Source organism: Salmo trutta, chromosome 1 (assembly GCF_901001165.1).
Source record: "Salmo trutta chromosome 1, fSalTru1.1, whole genome shotgun sequence".
Classification (NCBI taxonomy): domain Eukaryota; kingdom Metazoa; phylum Chordata; class Actinopteri; order Salmoniformes; family Salmonidae; genus Salmo; species Salmo trutta.
Window position 1 is genome coordinate 46,122,716 of NC_042957.1, and position 18,987 is coordinate 46,141,702.

Sequence of the window (18,987 nt, forward strand, 5' to 3'; positions counted from 1 at the left end):
CAACTCAAAATAATAGGTTTATCCAATTCAAAATTGGTAGGGTTTGACTATAACAAAACATACACAAAGTAACACTTGGTCCATCTGGTTTTACAATGGCACTTTATACATGTCACGTTACAAAGTCAACATTCTGGGTTTCTTGGTTTACATAGCACAGTAAAAGATCAAGAACACATTGCATGTTAAAAAGAGAACAGGATGAGAAAGGAGGATCTGGAAGCTCCCGTTGATAGTTTCAGTTCTCCACAATGAAACAAGACTTGAAGTCCATACCCATACCCACACACAAAGAGAGAGAGACTACAGAGCTTTGATGCCTCTAGTAAAAGATCACCAGTAGGTCAGAACGACAGAGCCAATATACAGACAGAACAGGTGGAGTTTCAAACGTTTCTGATTGCTCTAGTCAAGTAACAGTTTGACTAGCGTGAGTCATTGGTTTTTCTTGTGTATTACCTTGTAACCTTGAAATGGCTTTTAACATTGTCTCTGTAAACGCCAAGATGACGTCAAAGAAACACGTCACATCTGTGTGCATTTATAATGACGGCTTGAACCCACAGTCACACTTGGAGGTGTCCATATCCCACTAATCCCAGTGTCCTCGCCTGTAGATAAAAACTCACACAGAACAATTTAACAAGGACCCTGATTATCAAGATGGACCATAGAACACCCCCCTCCTCAAAACCCTATTACCCACACTGCACCTGCGTCTTAAACGTGACTGATGTCCGCTATACAAAGTGCATTCCTATGTACACAAAAAGGAGCATAGCATGTTTTAGTGCACTTGTGTGTATGTGTACATGACATCCACACATCCAGAGTCCCAGAACTGAAGTAATTCACACTGAGGATTAGACACTTAGGGTCAAAGTTCAACAGGTTGCATTGAAGTGCTACGAGATCGTTCGTTGGCACGGTAGGATTTGCATGTAGAATATTTACATCTGCGATTTAAATAATTAAGTTGTCGTACGCGTCCTTAAAACGCGTCCAAATCATAAAATAATTGATAAAATAAAGCATTATAAAATAATATATTTATTTTTGTATCATTACATCTATCCTACTGTACTATTGACAGAGTGTGTTGGTTAATAGTACTATGTATGCATTTCTACTCATTCTCCAGGTATAATGGAAGCAGGTGGATTGGCTTTTGGATAACATTTCAACAACATAACAATGGCTAGGCCTCACTCAGAATGCATTGTATCAACGAGCAACGGAAATAGGTGAGGAAACCTTACAAAACAGTCATGTCTTTGTGAAGAAATTGTGTAGGATTTCCTGCAGGACTCCTGTACAAGTTTTTTGACTAAGTCGCTTTGGATAAAAGCGCGTGTTAAATGACATATATTATTATATTAAGGGGCACCTCAAGTACTAGACACTGCGGGCCAAAGGAAGCTACAGATGGCATTCCACATGGATCCACAATAAAGATGTCTATGTTTGTCTGTCTGTCTGTCTGACTGACTGACATAAATAATAAAAAAACGACTTGAATAAATATATTAAAAACATGAATTTGAACAATGGATTGTTGGAAATGTTCCAAAGGGTTTTGCCGCATGCCCGTCTCCCCTAGTGCCAGTGTGTGGCTGGCCTAGCATCAGATATCAGGCCAGGGTTTGGGGCAGTATCTTCCACACCCTACAGGCTGGCCAATGGAGCCAAGGGGTCCAGGAGATCAGAAAAGGGATGGGGTAGGGTAGGGGTCCTGCTAGAGGAAGGGCTGGGGGGCTGTGATCCCCCCTCTGGAGGGTGGTGGTTGGGGAGAGGGGGGTTAGGTCCGCACCCAGCAGAGGGGCACCCAGAAGGTCTCACGCTCCAGCCGCTCCAGAATGCCTCGAAGTTCTGTGCAGGCGCTGGCTGAGTCCTCCTTGATTAGGACCCGGTCGACCAGGTGGCCGTACTGCTGGTCCATCTGCTGGGCTGACTGACGCATTTCCAGCAGGTCCTCATCCTGACCGGTATGGATGGACGGACAAACAGACATAAAAATGAGGAAGCATAAGAGTGAGGAAGGCTATAAAGGTGATATCAGATTAAGGAGAGGAGAAATTAGGAAAGGAGAAAGCATGCCATGCAAAATAAAAGATTGAGTAACAGAAAAAAAGGTGAAATAACTCATTGATACATTCATATGAGCACATTTCAGACTCAGCTCACTATAATAAAAAGAGACAGTAGGTCTCACCGTCACTCGCCCATGATCTCCCCCTGCTGGTGAGGTGGCAGCACTACGACGGCGTCTGCTCTCCGGGACGCGCGGCTTGACGAAGATGACATAGGGCTTGAACTCAGATGTCCGCAGTGTCTTCAGAGCCTAAGGGGCCAGGACACAGTCAGATGCAATTTCACACTCACAGTCTGATACAATATCACACAGTCTGCTTTGGTTGTCACACAGAGTACACAGGGTTTAGAGAACAGATACTATCAGAGAAATGTCGTCTTGAGATGTCAGAGATGCTACGGATAACTGTGACACAAGCGAATATGGCAGCCAGCCTGACTGAAACAGAAAGTACTCTCACCAAGAGACCACAGGAGAAACGTCAGGGGCCGTCATAGAATAGGCTGTGACACAGACTGCATGTGATAGCCGTGGTTATATTGTACAGTGCATTATGACAGAATGGGATATGCTTCACTGCAGAGGATGTGCCTTGGCCCTACCTCTGGCTGCACGTCCACTAGGCACATCTTGTTCTTGGCCTGTACAGAGCGGATAGCCTCTATACTGGTACCATACTGGTTCTCCTTGTACTCCCCATGCTCTATGAACCTGGACACAGAGGACACAGCTAAGCACGAAACAGACAAAACAAAGCAGAGTACTATAGAGACAGGGACAGTATGGCCCTACAGATCAGCCATATAGTATCAAAGAGAACTCACTTGTTGCTCAGAGCGTCTGTGTCAAACGCCTGTTTGGTGACAAAGTGGTATTCCACCCCCTCTTTCTCGTGAGGCTTCTTGGGCCTAGTGGTATCTGGAGACACAAGTGATAGGATAAATCGAGAAAGCTGGGATTGTTTTACTGGTGTAGCAGTTCTTCACTAGGGTGTTAGAGGGTGTCGCCGTCAGTGTAGAAAGAAAAGGGTGAGGTTTAGAAGGTGTAACTCACGCGGTACGGCCACAGCATAGCGGTGTGGGTTCTCTGCTATCACCTTCTGTTTCAGCTCATTGATACGAGCTCCAAGGGAGCCTTTGTGTGAGTGAGAGAGAGAGAATGAGAGGCAAAGAAAGAAAGAAAGAAAGAAAGAAAGAAAGAAAGAAAGCGATAGCAGAGAGAGGGAGTGACACAGAGTTATTTAAACAGAACTATCAGGGACAAATAATCAGTATTTGCTGAAGAAAATCTGCATCAACATCACGTTAAGTCCACTGATTAGTTACTGGACGTGCCATTTGTTGTGCACTGCTAAAGTGAAAGAGAATATGTGTTGCGAGATCGGGCTGGTTCTCACAAGACGACCACACAACGGGAGGAAGTTGCTGTTTGTAGTATTGGCCACTAGAAGGCAGTATCATCAAAGTAGAATGACTCCACACTGCCATGGTCATCCTGAAGCTGTTGTCTTACCGATCAGAACCACCAGGCGGGGTCTCTCGTTGGGCCGGTGCTGGTAGCGAGTCACCTCCTCGTAGGTGGCAAAGTCTGGGTCGGTGGGGTCGGAGGTGGCCCCTCCTCCGAGGGATCCTGACCGGTCCTTTCGGCTCAGACGGAAACTCCTCCTCAGACCCGCTACGCAGGACAGGCAGGTTAAGGAGCAGGGAGAGCAAAGTGAGGCAGGGAGGCACAGGGTCAAAAGGTCAGATATGATCATCAAGTGATTTGATACACTGTCTAACACATGCTCTTTCTACATAATTAACTGTATTCTCGGAGGCATTTTAGATAGAGCCTGTCATTGTTCTCACTTGGCAATTAGTGTCGTTGACAAACATTTTAAATGCACAATACCAGTGTCCCGTCATATCAGGACATCATGCAAATCAAACCCCAACGTAACCCTAACATTATTATTACTTGTTGGTTATCAAATAACAAAGAAAGTGCAACCCTTGATCATCATGCATTAAAACCCCAGTGAACCGTGAGACCATTAAAATACGAGTGGTAAGCTGTGATCCGTCATTAATCAGTGAGTGACACTACAGGTTTGACAGCCTGTCCCGTGCTTATCTCTAAGGTAAATGGGCTGCCAGCGGCATTGCGAGATATTGACTGAATCTGCTCATTTACAAGCGTGTGTCCAACAAATATCAATCACATGCAGCTAATATCTGACAAGGGGGTTGACAGCTCCACTTTGACAGTGAGAAATAAGCTCTGGGACTGAGAGTGAAGCAAACACTCTTCTGTTATCACTATCAAGCTCATGCCTCTCCTTTCTCTTTTTAAAGGAGACTTGGCTTCACTCAACGAACAACTAATAATGCTACAGTAAAGCTAAAGGAGAGCGCTTCTTGCCATGGAAGGACAATGGTCTGGTTTGTAACACATGTAAGAGTATACAGTACAACGGAGACATGCTGCTTGACAGAGAGCTACAGGAGTGGACCAGGAGGGATAGGACAGCCTGACTCTGGAGACCACAGTGTAGTGGGAGTGACACACACACACACACACACACACACACACACACACACACACACACACACACACACACACACACACACACACACACACACACACACACACACACACACACACACACACACACACACACACACACACACACACGCACGCAGACCTGCACACATATTCTCTCCAGGCCCAAGGGTGCCCATCCCCCCTGCCTGCGGACAGTGGGAATACCTGAGGGAACAAGCCGGTAACAGTACCTGAATAAAATCCCCAGGAAAACACCTGGCCGCAGGAGGGCGCCACTGCTTTACACTTAGGAGAGACTATAACTGGCATTAGAGCATCATACAACCCAGCCTCGCGCCTCAGTCTCCACACAGGGTGAAACAAGCAGCAAAACGTGCCTGGTTGGTTGAGTGTGCAATGCGTCCAACGCAGCAGGGCCCTCGTGGGGGTGAGGGTAGGAGGGGTGCATCAGCCATAGCAGCAGAGGCAGAGGCAAGAGGGGAGTCTCAGGGGGATCCAAACACTGCTTTAGTTTGGGGCAAGGCAAGGGTACTGAGTTTAATCTCCATATATAAGGAGTAACCTGATTGGTTGATGTCAGTATTCTGTGTCATTACGAAGGTAAACAAACATGATTACATTGATAACTGCCACCCAAAATGAGGTGTAGAATAATACAGTTGGTCTTATTGCCATGGGAGGGCAGTGTTTGACTGTCAGCTGTGTTCAGATCACTCCGTGTGCTCTGCTTTCCATTCCAACAGTTTCTGGGGTATGGGGGAAGGGGAGGGGCCTCAAGGTCATGTAGGGGTGAAGGAGGCGAGGGGAGGACAGTGGAAGGAGGGGAGGCCAGTGGGAGGGTAGCAGGGGGCTGAGGATTACGGGAAAAGCGTTATACTGTCGTGCCAATGCAATTTCAGTCTGGATGCAAACTATATTTACCAAGGTCGGTAGCTTGAGGGTTAAATCCAATTGATAACGCTCATTAGCAAGTAGTAACATTTTTGAATGCTCTGAAATGACTGCTACTCTGGTGTCTGGGGAACTGATAATGAGCCTAAGACTTGTTAATACTCTGACAGAGACACATAGCAGCCATGTCTCAATATCTACTGGAGATAAAACTGTTTCTAGTCCGGTACTCGCTCTCTATCACACCCACTTCAGCACTCTTCTCATTACACTAATTATGTAATGAGACTGATTTGTTAACGACACCTGAAGGAATGAGAAACTAAACTCCCCTCTTTCGCCCTCCCTCTTTCATATTAAGCTGGAAGATCTGGTGCTGGAACGCACACTCTCTCCTTCAATACTAGTCTTCCCTATCAAATGAACTGGGATCAGTTCCGTCTCCTCTCAGCATTGTCTCTCCCCACCACCTCTCTCTCCACCTCTCACCTCCCTTCTCCATCACTTCCCACACAGACACCCCAACTCCAGCCAGTCTCACCCTCAGGACATCCATACATTCCCCAACCCAAAGCGGCATTTCAGTTAGCCAGCAGCACACAGCAAGGTCCTGGAGGACACATAGACATCAGACAGCGAAAGAGGTAAATGTGGCAGAAGGAGGAAGACGTGCAGGCTCTCACCTATGTACTGTCCATTGAAATAGCCCTCACAATCACAGTCCTCTGTAGGGAGGCAAGCAGGGAGAAGAGGGGGGCGGGGGTGAACGGAGGGTAAGTAACCTCGAGGAAGGATCAGAGGGGTGGGGAGGGGGGGTACAGAGGGGAGGGGGGGGGGCTGCGGGCCCCGAAGCAGGATAGGCAGGGTCAGGCAGGTGGGCGGCGGGCAGAGGGGTGGGCGCAGAGTAGGTCACTAAGCCAGCAGGTCAGGACAGGGAGGTTTCAGCAGGACCTCAGCCGGAGCCCGCAGCCACTGTGGCAGCCATGATGGGGGAGGTTTGACAGACACCACACAGACACACCGACCACTTCTGGAGGCAGTCGACTGGAAAAGGGAACTGGGTCTCCCTGGTCCACACACATGGCTTTGTGAAATGGACACAAAGCTATGGTAGCTAGCATACAAAAACCTTTGCAATTTACAACTCCAGAACTGCTGAATTCAATATTTAACTAAGCAAAAATATCTGATGTCTCTGAAACTCTGGATATGCAACAAAAGTGCTGACAATGGTAGATTCACAACTCAGAGATACTGATTAGAAAATAGCTGACAGAGAAAAATGGGGCAAGTAGAAAAGATGACAGCAGAGAAGGGAGAGGGAGAATGAGAAATCCTCTGCAAGGAGAAGAACAGGTAGCCAAGACACAGTAGAGGAGTGAGGAGAAGAAGAGGATAGCAAACTGCAGTAGACAGAAGAAGATGAATTACAGAGGAGAAGGAGAAAAGAGAGAACAAAAGGAGAGAAGCTGATGATGATGATGGAGAGGGTGGGTCATTGCTATCTTTAAGTGATTGGCTGTGCTTTCCAGTCTGCAGGACTGCCTTAGCATTACACACATACAATAAGGTACTGGCTCTCAAAGTATGGGCTCTTTAAGCATTGCCATAATATGCTTTACGTAATGTTCTTATAAGGTAGGGTAGGTGCTGGTCCACGACTTAGACAGTGAATACCTTACGAAGGTTGGGGCGCACACCAGAACTTTTTCAGTTAAGATGCTTAAAATAATCTTGAAAAGTATGATTTTTTGGAGTGTGTCCAGTCCGTTATTAGAATGCACGCACGTACTCACACACACACACTGCAATCGCAGTGAATCTCTATTCTGGTCTCGTAGGCTGCCTATAGTGGGGGAGGATTTAAGCTGGAAGCAGAGCAGTACAGGACCCATGGGGGTCTCATCCACCCCCGCAGCACAGGCACACACACACACACACACACACACACACACACACACACACACACACACACACACACACACACACACACACACACACACACACACACACACACACACACACACACACACACACACACACACACACAAAAAGAAAGAGAGACGGCTGAGAGCTTTGATGCCTCTACTAATATACCTTCTAGTAGGAGCCTGCAAGCAGACAGTAACTGTCCTCTCATAGTCATACCAAGGAGTTTCAAAACACGGAACTCAAATTGTCAAATGGAAGTCATGAGAAATATAAGTAATAGAACATAAACTGTCACCACATGTCCATGTATCTGATTATGCCTAATTGTGGATGGTTACTAGTATTCTCTGCAAGTCCATGTGCAGTAATGTCCTGTCTAATCACTGACAGTGGCAATAAAACTAGTGGCACACTGCCCTCATTCCCTGATCATGGTTATGTGTGAGTGAGGGAGAGAGACAAAGAGAGAGAGAAAGAGAGAAGAGAGAGAAGATTGCAGACATCTCTGTACCAGTATACCCACCTTTGTCACATCCCTGGTCATCTGAGGTAAGCAGTGAGGGAAAGGAGGATGATGAGAAATCTTTGACAAACAGTTACACAAAATCCCCAACGGGCAACGGGATATTGGTGTTATCTCCTCTCTCCATTCTCTAAAATATACTTTTCTAGCAGGTGAGCCGTTGGAGAATGAGAGAAAAACGTGTGTGAGAGAGAGAGACGGGAATTATAGATTTTAAAATGCACAAACTGTCTCAGTCTCAGTCATCGAGGGGTCGAGCCTCTGACCCACATTAAAAAGGAAACCTCAGGAGCTTCACTAATGGCAAGGAAATTAATCAGAGAGAGAGAGAGAGAGAAAGAGAGAAAGAGAGAGAGAAAGAGAGAAAGAGAGAGAGAAAGGGAGAGAAAAGAGAGCGGGGTAGAGAGACAGGTAGAGAGAGAATGGTAGAGAGAGGGAGAGAGAGAGAGAAGAGAGAGAGAGAAGAGAGAGAGAAGAGAGAGAGAAGAGAGAGAGAAGAGAGAGGTAGACAGGTAGAGAGAGAAGGGTAGAGAGAGGGAGAGAGCGAGAGAGAAGATAGAGAGCTAGGGGTAGACAGGTAGAGAGAGAATGGTAGAGAGAGAGAGAGAGAGAGAGAGAGAGAGAGAGAGAGAGAGAGAGAGAGAGAGAGAGAGAGAGAGAGAAGAGAGAGTCCATACAGACATGGGCCTCCATGGTATAGCCGGCTAGCTGACATATTGCTAAGCTCTTGTTGTCTCCCTGGGGCTCAGACCTAATCGGATCGCCTGTGGATTATGGACCACGAAGCGCCACCGCTCTCATTAAACACTCACCTGGCCACTTCTATTCAGACATACCCAATACTATTACCCCATAACATAGAGCAGGAGAGAGACAAGAGTGGACAAAATGGACATTGTTACACACTCATCCTGTTAATTGGTTCTAGTCTGTTGTAGTCTCTCTCACTATAGAGATACACTTTGTGCTCACCGGCCAGATGGACCAGACATGAAAGATTAATTCATATCTTTGTGATCCCTCCCTCTCTTCTCCCCCCTCCCAAAGCCGTCTCTCACTCTTTTTTCTATTTGTTCCCCCCCTCTCTCTCTCGTCCCTTTTCAAAACACATCCTCATGACAGCAGAGAATAAACAGTCAATACTAATACTCCCGAGGACACCAATTACCAGCAAAAAAGGGTAAATAAACGTCAACATGAACACATCTATCTGGTGGAGAAATCTACATCTGATAAAAAACAAACATGAACCATCACTGACAAATACGTTATACTTCAAAGGATATGCTTGAGCTTCAGTTTGATATAGGGTACAACAGCGAACATGTGTCTGTATATCTGTACACTCTTAGATAAAAAGGGTTCCAAAAGAGTTATTTGGCTGTCCCTATAGGATAACCCTTTTGGGTTCCATGTAGAACCCTCTGTAGAAATGGTTCTTCATGGAACCCAAAAGGGTTTTACCCGGAACCAAAAGGGTTCTACTTGCAACCATAAAAGGTTCTTCAAAGGGTTATCCTATGGGAACAGCCGAAGAACCCTTTAAGGTTATTGATAGCACCTTTTTGTGGAAACTTACAGGTAGGATTTTTAGGGGACTTAGGGTTCGGAAGAGTGCCCGTTTTTATCCGGTAAGCCAGCCGTCTGAGAAAATGTACAGAGGAGGACAGAAAGAGGGGGGGGGGGGAGACAGTGTCAGAGAGATAAACATAGATAGGAGGAAAAGAGGCAGTGAAGGAGGGAGGCAAAGAGATTGAAAAAGAAGATTAGACCATGAGAGATATAACACATACTGACCCCTGCCTCAAATGTGTTATCAGTGAAAGGAGCAAAGCTAGTATGAGAGATTAAACCCATGGCTTGGCTGAGGTTCCCCTCTCTGTATTTCAGCCACCATGATTAATCCAACACAGTGTGAGTGTTTGAGTGTGTGTGTCCGCAATCAGGCTGCAGCCGCTGGTATCACTCCCCCCTGTTTAGCTAAGATGAATACAGAGTAGGCAGTGGGTTGGGGCTTGGGCGTGTTTACACCCCCAATGCAGAGCACCCCCACACGTTTACATATTAATCCTATTGAGGGATTATGACACTGACATAATGGAGTGTTCCCATTCCAGCCTATATTTAGATCCATGTGTTAAGATCCAAGCGGCTCTGATACTTGATTTAAAAACACATTTGACCCCTGAAAGTGGAGCACATGAATATGGAACAGATAGAGACAGCTCTATGACGATATCTGCACTGTTCTGAAAACAATTCAGTCCACATACTGCACATAATAGAAGAGTCCTACAGTATATGCATAAGAGGCATATTGTACTTAGACTCTTCTCTGAGCTATGAGCTAACACCTGTCCATGGACCTCTCTGCCTATAGTCTCACCTCTCCTGGAAGAGTTTGGAGGGGATGAGTCCAGCACGGAGGTTGCTGTCGCCCACCCGTTTGGCCTGCCACCAGGTGGGGTCGTCCTGGGTTACCACCTGCAGGATGTCACCTCGCTTGAAGGGAAGTCCCGCCTCCTGACAGGGCGTGGCCTTGTCATCAGCAGGGATGTAGTCAAACAGGGCCCTCATGTAGACCTGAGAGACCACACACACAACTGTTAAACTATCTCAGAAATACATAAGGTATGTATAGAAAATAATTGACAGATCACCTCAAACCAGAGAGAGGGAAAGTGATGCTTTTGTAAATAGATTTCAGAGTATCTGTGTATGTTTCTGTGTGTGTGCATGAACAACATGTGCATACAACATACACTATATATCAGAGGTGTGGACTCGAGTCAGAAATATGATGACTTGCAACTCGACTTTGACACCAATGACTCGACCTGACTTGATACCCTCCCCAAGCCCAAATATAAAAAATGATGCTATTAAAAAAAGTGTGCAACGCATCAACTCTTCATTTAACGGATTACAGTTTGAATCGGACAGCAGCCAATCAAATTGTGCGTGGCAGTGCAGAGGAACGTCGGCGGGGGAATTCAGATGGAGCCCTTGGAATGAGGATACCCAAAATTATTATTTTCGGATTTAAAGACGACGCTGTATCAACAAAAAATGAATTACAACTTGCAAAACATGCGGGAAGAAAGTTAGACGGAGGCGCAACAATTTCCAACTTTGTTCGACATTTGAAGCTGCACAAAGAACGGTAAGTCGTGGCTAATATAGCCGACAGCTATCCATCACACGAGGTTGTGTTTGAATGTGTGTAACTTGTTTCATGGGTTTCTTTTTGCTGGCTTGTGATGTCTGGAGCCTGTATTGTTATGTGCGCTCCTCACTGCTTGCCTAGATTAGACTTGCAGATCGACTCGCCACCACGCTGGAGCTGGAAAATATCAAATGAGCACATTTGTGGCAGAGTGCCTCCTAGAATGGCTGTGTACTCTTCCTAACCTGCTGATTACGGCGAGTGCTTGAACCTCTGATTGTGTTTGTGCTTCACACAAATCCCACCATCCCCCTCTCTGCTGTCCTCCGCAGTTTTGAGCTTTCTCCATTGATAATGAAGAACGGCGTGTTATTTCATCTGAGGCACCGCATTCTAACACAGTTTTCCAGATAGAAATGCAATATATAGATCTGTACTCGATTCGCTATTCTACACGGCAAAGGCTGTTGTAGGTGATGTATTTCTATGCAACCACCCCACACGACCCGACCCAGCCTACTACGCTACCTGCTGTCACAGAGAGAGAGGGGGGGGGGGGTCTTTCTCATGGCTACCCATGTATTTCCATGGAAATATAACGTTTATTTGGAAAGTAATAAATATATTGATATTTTTTTAAAGCATTCATGATTTGCGTAAATGTAATATACTAACTATTACTCTTGTTAAAAATATGAAGTGGTATTACATTTGGTGAAGAGCACATTGACTTGTTTAGGACTCGAAACTCAAAGTTTAGGACTTGACTTGAGACTTGACTCGGACTTGCTTGTCTTGACTTGGGACTTGAGTGCTAAGACTTGAGACTTACTTGTGACTTGTAAAACAATGATTTGGTCCCACCTCTGCTATATATACAAAAGTATGTGGACACTCCTTCAAATTAGTGGATTTGGCTATTTCAGCCACACCCATTGCTGACAGGTGTATAAAATAAAGCACAAAGCCATGCAATCTCTATAGACAAACATTGGTAGTAGAATGACCTTACTGAAGTGTGACTTTCAATGTGACTTTCACATTGTGACTTTCGATGTGGCATCGTCATAGGATGCCACCTTTCCAACAAGTCAGTTCGTCAAATTTCTGCCCTGCTAGAGCTGCCCCGGCCAACTGTAAGTGCTGTTATTTTGAAGTGGAAACGTCTAGGAGCAACAACGGCTCAGCCGCGAAGTGGTAGGCCACACAAGCTCACAGAACGGGACCGCCGAGTGCTGAAGCGCGTAGCGTGTAAAAATGGTCTCTCCGCGGTTGCAACACTCACTACTGAGTTCCAAACTGCCTCTGGAAGCGATGTTAGCACAAAAACTATTTGTCGGGAGCGTCATGAAATGGGTTTCCATGGCCAAGCAGCCGCACACAAGCCTAAGATCACCAAGCGCAATGCCAAGCGACGGCTGGAGTGGTGTAAAACTTGCCGCCATTGGACTTTGGAGCAGTGGAAACGCGTTCTCTGGAATGATGAACCGCGCTTCACCATCTGGCAGTCCCGATGGACGAATCTGGGTTTGGTGGATGCCAGGAGAACGGTATATGCCCCAATGCATAGTGCCAACTGTAAAGTTTGGTGGAGGAGGAATAATGGTTGGGCTATTTTTCATGGTTCGGGCTAGGCCCCTTAGTTCCAGTTTAGGGAAATCTTAACGCTACAGCATTCAATTACATTCTAGACGATTCTGTTCTTCCAATTTTGTGGCAACAGTTTGGGGAAGGCCCTTTCCTGTTTCAGCATGACAATGCCCCATGCAAAAAGCAAGGTCCAATACAGAAATGGTTTGTCAAGATTGGTGTGGAAGAGCCTGGCCTGCACAGAGCCCTGACCTCAACCTCATCAAACACCTTTAGGATGAATTAGAACTCAGACTGCAAGCCAGGCCCAATCGCCCAAAATCAGTGCCCGACCTCACTATTGCTCTTGTGGCTGAATGGATGCAAATCCCTGCAGCAATGTTCCAACATCTAGTGGAAAGCCTTCCCAGAAGAGTGGAGATTGTTATAGCGGCAAAGGGGGGGGACCAACTCCATATTAATGTCCATGATTTTGAAATGAGATGTTCGACGAGCAGGTGTCCACATACTTTTGGTCATGTAGTGTGTCTGAAACATGTCTCGAATTACACCTCCACATCTCAGTGCATGTTGGCACAAACTGTTTTAATTCATCTGCCATCGACTCTACTGCTGTATGTGTGAGCCTGAACCCAGGCTGTATTCTGACCCTTCCTCCATTCCAGAGCAGCTGTGTCTGTGTTTGTCTGTACTGAGCGTGCCCAGACCGTTGTGTTCCTCACCTTGCTCTCCTTCAGACGGTCCTCCTCCTTAACGGCTGGGATTATCTTCAGGGTGATGGAGCCCTGAGACTGGGACTGAACGACAACACACAGAGAGGAGCTGGATGTTTAGCGTCACAGAAATACAATTTGAACACCATTTCAACTCCTGCATCTTCCCAACAGAGTTGATACTGCATGTATTGCCAACAGAAATCAAAGGAAAACAGTGCTGTTGGAGCTAGTGGTCTAAAATAATAGGAAGACATCAAGTATTCTACTCTAGTCTCACCAGAAGCTGACTGATCTCATCAGGTCTCTTGTGAATGATGGAGATGCCGTTGACCTCCCGTAGCTCGTCTCCTACGTGGACCAGTCCTGGATGGAGGGGAGGAGGTGGTGAGGGGAGACAACAGGCGAGCTGTAGTAGAGATCTATGCCTGTGTTCCAAATGGCACCCTATTCCCTAAATGGCACCCTATTCCCTATATAGTGCATTCCTTTTGACCAGGGCCTATAGAATCTGGTCCAAAGTAGTGGACTGTATAGGGATTAGGGTGCCATTTGTGTTGCACACCATATCGTGTATCGAGGAGATCTTGCACAGCACTGTATCAGTAGCAGGTGTACTATATCAATCATACCACTATTAACTGGGATGAGATATGGACAATAGGGCTTGGGAGTGGTGGTATCACTCTCCTCAGTCATGATCTACTGCAGTCACAACAGTGAAACCTGACAAAGAGGGATGAGCGATAGGATCAATTCATCTCATTACTGCAGAGGGAGAATGTGAGAGTGGGAGAGAAGGAGGGAGGGCAGAGAGGGAGAAGGGGAGGGAGGGCAGCGAGAGGGAGAAGGGGAGGGAGGGCAGCGAGGGAGAGAAGGAGGGAGGGAGAAGGGCAGAGAGGGAGGGAGGGAGAAGGGCAGAGAGGGAGGGAGGGCAGAGAGGGAGACGGGGAGAGAGGGAGGGAGGGAGGGCAGAGAGGGAGACGGGGAGAGAAGGAAGGAGGGCAGAGAGGGAGACGGGGAGAGAAGGAAGGAGGGCAGAGAGGGAGACAGGGAGAGGGGGAGGGAGGGCAGAGAGGGAGAAGGGGAGGGAGGGCAGAGAGAGAGGGGGAGGGCAGAGGGAGAGAAGGAGGGAGGGCAGAGAGAGGAGGGAGGGAGGGCAGCAAGGGAGAGGGAGACAGGGAGAGAGGGAGGGCAGAGAGGGAGAAAGAGAGGGAGAAGGGGAGGGAGGGCAGAGAGAGAGGGGGAGGGCAGAGGGAGACAGGGAGAAAGGGAGAGAAGGAGGGAGGGCAGAGAGAGGAGGGAGGGAGGGCAGCAAGGGAGAGGGAGACAGGGAGAGAGGGAGGGCAGAGAGGGAGAAAGAGAGGGAGAAAGAAAAGGGAGGGAGGGAGGGCAGAAAGGGAGAGAGGGATGCTATGAGGAAACAGACAGGCACATAATGTACAGTACAGAGAAACAGACAGATGTTAATGCCCCCTTTTCTATTGATGCCCCCCCCCCACACACACACACACACACACACTAAACTCACACTAAACACACACCAAACATATTAAAGACACGCACGTCTGCAGATGGTATTTCCATGGTAACAGCAGCGGACAGCTCGTTGGAGAGAGTGTGTAATGTGTGATATATGATTGGCTCTCAGGGGAAAGACAGAACACAGCTTCAAACAGCCTGATATCGACGGAGATCCTCGTCTGTCTGTCTGTCTCTCTGTCTACCATTGTCTCTCTCTCTCTCGCTATGCTGCTGCTTTAATCTCTGCAACATCTCGGAATCATTAGTGGAGGATTCTCCCAGCTGCAGTTTCTATACAGGATGTTACCATTAAATGTATGTCCACTGACATACTTTAGGCTACAGTATACTGCTGCCTAGAAGGCCATTTATATCCAGACTTCTGATTATTTGTCTAAGTTACATCGTCTCGGGTTAGCCTTGCTTTCAGACATATTATGTCTGGCAATATTATCTGAGCAGTCCATAGATCTCATTTGACAGACCAACAAAAACTCCCTGTCTTGTCTGTGCAAGTTCCAGAGGAAGGGGATGATGAATCAGGATGTGTCAGACAGTATGGGTTAAGACCAGACACAGAGAGGGACAGGATGGGACTGAATCACTCACCACTCCGGTCTGCAGCCCCGCCCCTCATGATGCGGGCCACGATCACAGACCCTGTGGTCTCATCCCGTCTGATGGTGGCCCCCTGGGAACAGAGAGAGATGGACGTTTCCTCCTCCCGGGATTGTATCCTCATTCTTCCCATCTATTCTTTCTGTTCCTTCCTCTTTTCTTGTATTCTTTTGTTTTCTTCACAATCAATCAATCAATTAACACAGCCCCAGTCCCACTTCCCCCTTCCCTATATCTCATCATCCCCTCATCCTCCCATCCTCTACAATTTTATCTCTTCTCTCTGTCATCCTCTCTGTTACAATGACTCACCAGTGGTTCCTTGTTCTTGACCAGTCTGACAATCTTCACTGACTCCTCCTCCAGCTCGTCCTCGAAGTCGTCAGGCAACGGTGGCAACACGGGGTCAAAGTTCTTCTGGGCAACCATGTCATGAACTGACAAAACTGCCTGATGGGAGATGACAGAGAGAGAAGGATTAATGTTAGAATTGCAGAACTGCATTCTGAGCAGTGGTGTAAAGTACTTAAGTAAAAAATATTTTAAAGTACTACTTAAGTCGTTTTTTAGGCTATCTGTACTTGACTTTACTACATTCATAAAGAAAATGATGTACTTTTTACTCCATACATTTTCCATGACATCCAAAAGTATTTGTTACAGTTTGAACGCTTAGCAGGACAGGAAAATGTTCACACACTTATCAAGAGAACATCCCTGGTCATCCCTACTGCCTCTGATCTAGTGGACTGTCACGTATATTCCCTCTCTGGCTTCTGGGTCACCCAGACTGTTGATTATTACACTCACCAGCACTTATTGACACTCACCTGGACTCCATCACCTCCTTGATTACCTGCCCTATTTATGTCACTCCCTTTGGTTCCGTCCCCAGGCGTTATTGTTTCTGTACCTGTTTCTTGTTTTGTTCATGTTTGTTTATTTATTAAATGTATTCACTCCCTGAACTTGCTTCCCGACTCTCAGCGTACATCGTTACAGGGACTCACTAAACGCATGCTTTGTTTGTAAATTATGTCCGAGTTGGAGCGTGACCCTGGCTATCCATAAAGAACATTTAAAAAAATGAAAATGTGGCCTTCTGCTTTGCTTAATATAGGGAATTTGAAATGATTATACTTGTACTTTTACTTTTGATACTTAAGTATATTTAAAACCAAATACTTTTAGACTTTTACTCAAGTAGTATTTTACTGGGTGACTTTCACTTTTACTTGAGTCATTTTCTATTAAGGTATCTTTACTTTTACTCAAGTATGACAATTGGGTACTTTTTCCACCACTGATTCTGAGTATACCAAACATTAGGAACACTTTTGTATACTTAGTGTACATAGAGATTGACATAGATTGAGCGATCCAATACAAATGGATGCATGAATGGCCACCCCACCTTCCATAACCAGGTCTCTCTGTGTGTATTGGGTGTTTTGTTTACCTTGAGATGGGGGGACGTCAACAGCTGTAGGAGTTCCTTCTCCTCAACACTCATTGGTCCACTCTGCAGCTCCTCTGCCACCTGCCGCCAATCACAAGAGAGCTGTCAGTCAGACCATGACCTCTGACCTGGTATAAACCTGTGTGTCCAACAGTGTGGGCTTGGGATATAACTGACAAATGGAGCAGATATATACTGAAAGTGTAGCAGACTGTTAGCAGTAATAGTCTGGAATAGAATCCACAAATATAGATATATATACTGTAGAGTTGCACGGCTGCTGCCTAAAGCAGCAATAAACAGAGTGTGCTTGCACACACAAATATACACACAGGAGAATAAGCAGCCAGGAGCTACGGCTCAGCACTTTTCCACTTAACTGGCGTGAGGAGAGAGAGGAGAAGCAGGATGTGGAGAGAGTCTCATTAGTGTTTAGATGAATCAGCAATTTCAGACCACAACACATTACCGTACTGTAACCCTATAAATTTCCATACCTTACTACCTGCATCTACCGCTCCTCTGTCTCCGCAAACACACTGAGACTGACTCTACTGGACGAGTGCTTCACACTTTGGCAGTGTGTGTGGTGTGTGTGTGTTCCTTGTTTGTGTGTGTATGTCTGTGTGCGTTGTTGAACTTACATCCTCAGCCAAAGAGGCGGCGCTGTGGAGGACAGGTGTAGGACTCTGGCGCTCGTACTGTCTCAGCTTCTCATGGATCTGCAACACGCAGCCAATCACAGGAGAGGTCAGGGAGGTCAAACACACACACGCACACATACACAAATTAAACAACATAAGTGTACCATAACTTTCATTAACATTGGCAACATTGCCACCCAGCAGAGGCGCAACTTTGACTGGGGATGGTGGGGACATGCCTCCCCCACATTCTGAATTTGTATTTTGCCCGCCCCCCCCCAGTTTTATAATTGGAACGTGATACAAACGAGGCAACGATGCGGACACCTCCTAGCAATCAGGTAGGCTGTTTGGAGTGTTTATCCAACTGGATAAAATAAATATATATATATATATATATACAGTACCAGTCAAAAGTTTGGACACACCTACTCATTCAAGGGTTTTTCTTTATTTTTACTATTTTCTACATTGTAGAATAATAGTGAAGACATCAAAACCATGAAATTACACATGTGGAATCATGTAGTAACCAAAAAAGTGTTAAACAAATATATATATATATATATATTATATTAGAATATATTTTATATTTGAGATTCTTCAATGTAGCCACCCTTTGCCTTGATAATAGCTTTGCACACTCTTGGCATTCTCTCAACAAACTTCATGAGCTGCTGCTCCAGTTTCAACTGTTCTGCCTGCGGCTATGGAACCCTGACCTGTTCACCGGACGTGCTCCCTGTCCCAGACCTGCTGGAACCCTGACCTGTTCACCGGACGTGCTACCTGTCCCAGACCTGCTGTCCCAGACCTGCTGGAACCCTGACCTGTTCACCGGACGTGCTCCCTGTCCCAGACCTGCTGTCTCAGACCTGCTGGAACCCTGACCTGTTCACCGGACGTGCTCCCTGTCCCAGACCTGCTGTCTCAGACCTGCTGGAACCCTGACCTGTTCACCGGACGTGCTACCTGTCCCAGACCTGCTGTCCCAGACCTGCTGGAACCCTGACCTGTTCACCGGACGTGCTATCTGTCCCAGACCTGCTGTCCCAGACCTGCTGGAACCCTGACCTGTTCACCGGACATGCTCCCTTGTCCCAGACCTGTTGTTTTCAACTCTCTAGAGACAGCAGGAGCGGTAGAGATACTCTGAATGATCGGCTATGAAAAGCCAACATTTACTGCTGAGGTGCTGACCTATTGCACCATCTGCAACCACTGTGATTATTATTATTTGACCCTGCTGGTCATCTATGAACATTTGAACATGTTTGCCATGTTCTGT

At 46.5% G+C, this 18,987-nt stretch overlaps 1 protein-coding gene across 4 annotated transcripts; it reads right to left on the reverse strand.

Moving 5' to 3' along the window:
• Window positions 1–4: 4 nt before the first annotated feature.
• On the reverse strand, window positions 5–17,882 carry LOC115197243 (MAGUK p55 subfamily member 3). Of its 4 annotated transcripts, XM_029758600.1 has the most exons (17): window positions 17,700–17,882; window positions 17,056–17,136; window positions 15,909–16,046; window positions 15,588–15,669; window positions 13,735–13,820; window positions 13,464–13,538; window positions 10,372–10,568; window positions 9,565–9,629; window positions 7,986–8,006; window positions 6,214–6,255; window positions 4,870–4,935; window positions 3,605–3,766; window positions 3,146–3,226; window positions 2,917–3,010; window positions 2,695–2,803; window positions 2,213–2,341; window positions 5–1,978 (listed from the first exon to the last, which is right to left on the reverse strand). In XM_029758600.1, exons 1-17 carry the CDS (start codon window positions 17,853–17,855, stop codon window positions 1,799–1,801), a joined length of 1,764 nt encoding a protein of 587 aa, XP_029614460.1. In that variant the 5' UTR covers window positions 17,856–17,882; the 3' UTR covers window positions 5–1,798. The 4 variants fall into 4 exon arrangements, with proteins under 4 accessions (XP_029614460.1, XP_029614469.1, XP_029614478.1 ...); XM_029758609.1 differs by lacking the exon at window positions 6,214–6,255; XM_029758618.1 differs by lacking the exon at window positions 4,870–4,935 and having other exon boundaries at window positions 17,700–17,881.
• Window positions 17,883–18,987: the final 1,105 nt, after the last annotated feature.

Bases quoted from the DNA above. Each gene is read 5' to 3' on its own strand.
- LOC115197243 (XM_029758600.1), bottom strand. From the start codon at position 17,855: ATGTTGTTTAATTTGTGTATGTGTGCGTGTGTGTGTTTGACCTCCCTG. The intron at 17,137-17,699 runs GTAAGTTCAACA...GATTGGCGGCAG, and splicing joins CCGCCTCTTTGGCTGAGGAT to GTGGCAGAGGAGCTGCAGAG. The intron at 2,804-2,916 runs GTGAGTTCTCTT...CTCTGTGTCCAG, and splicing joins ACAGACGCTCTGAGCAACAA to GTTCATAGAGCATGGGGAGT.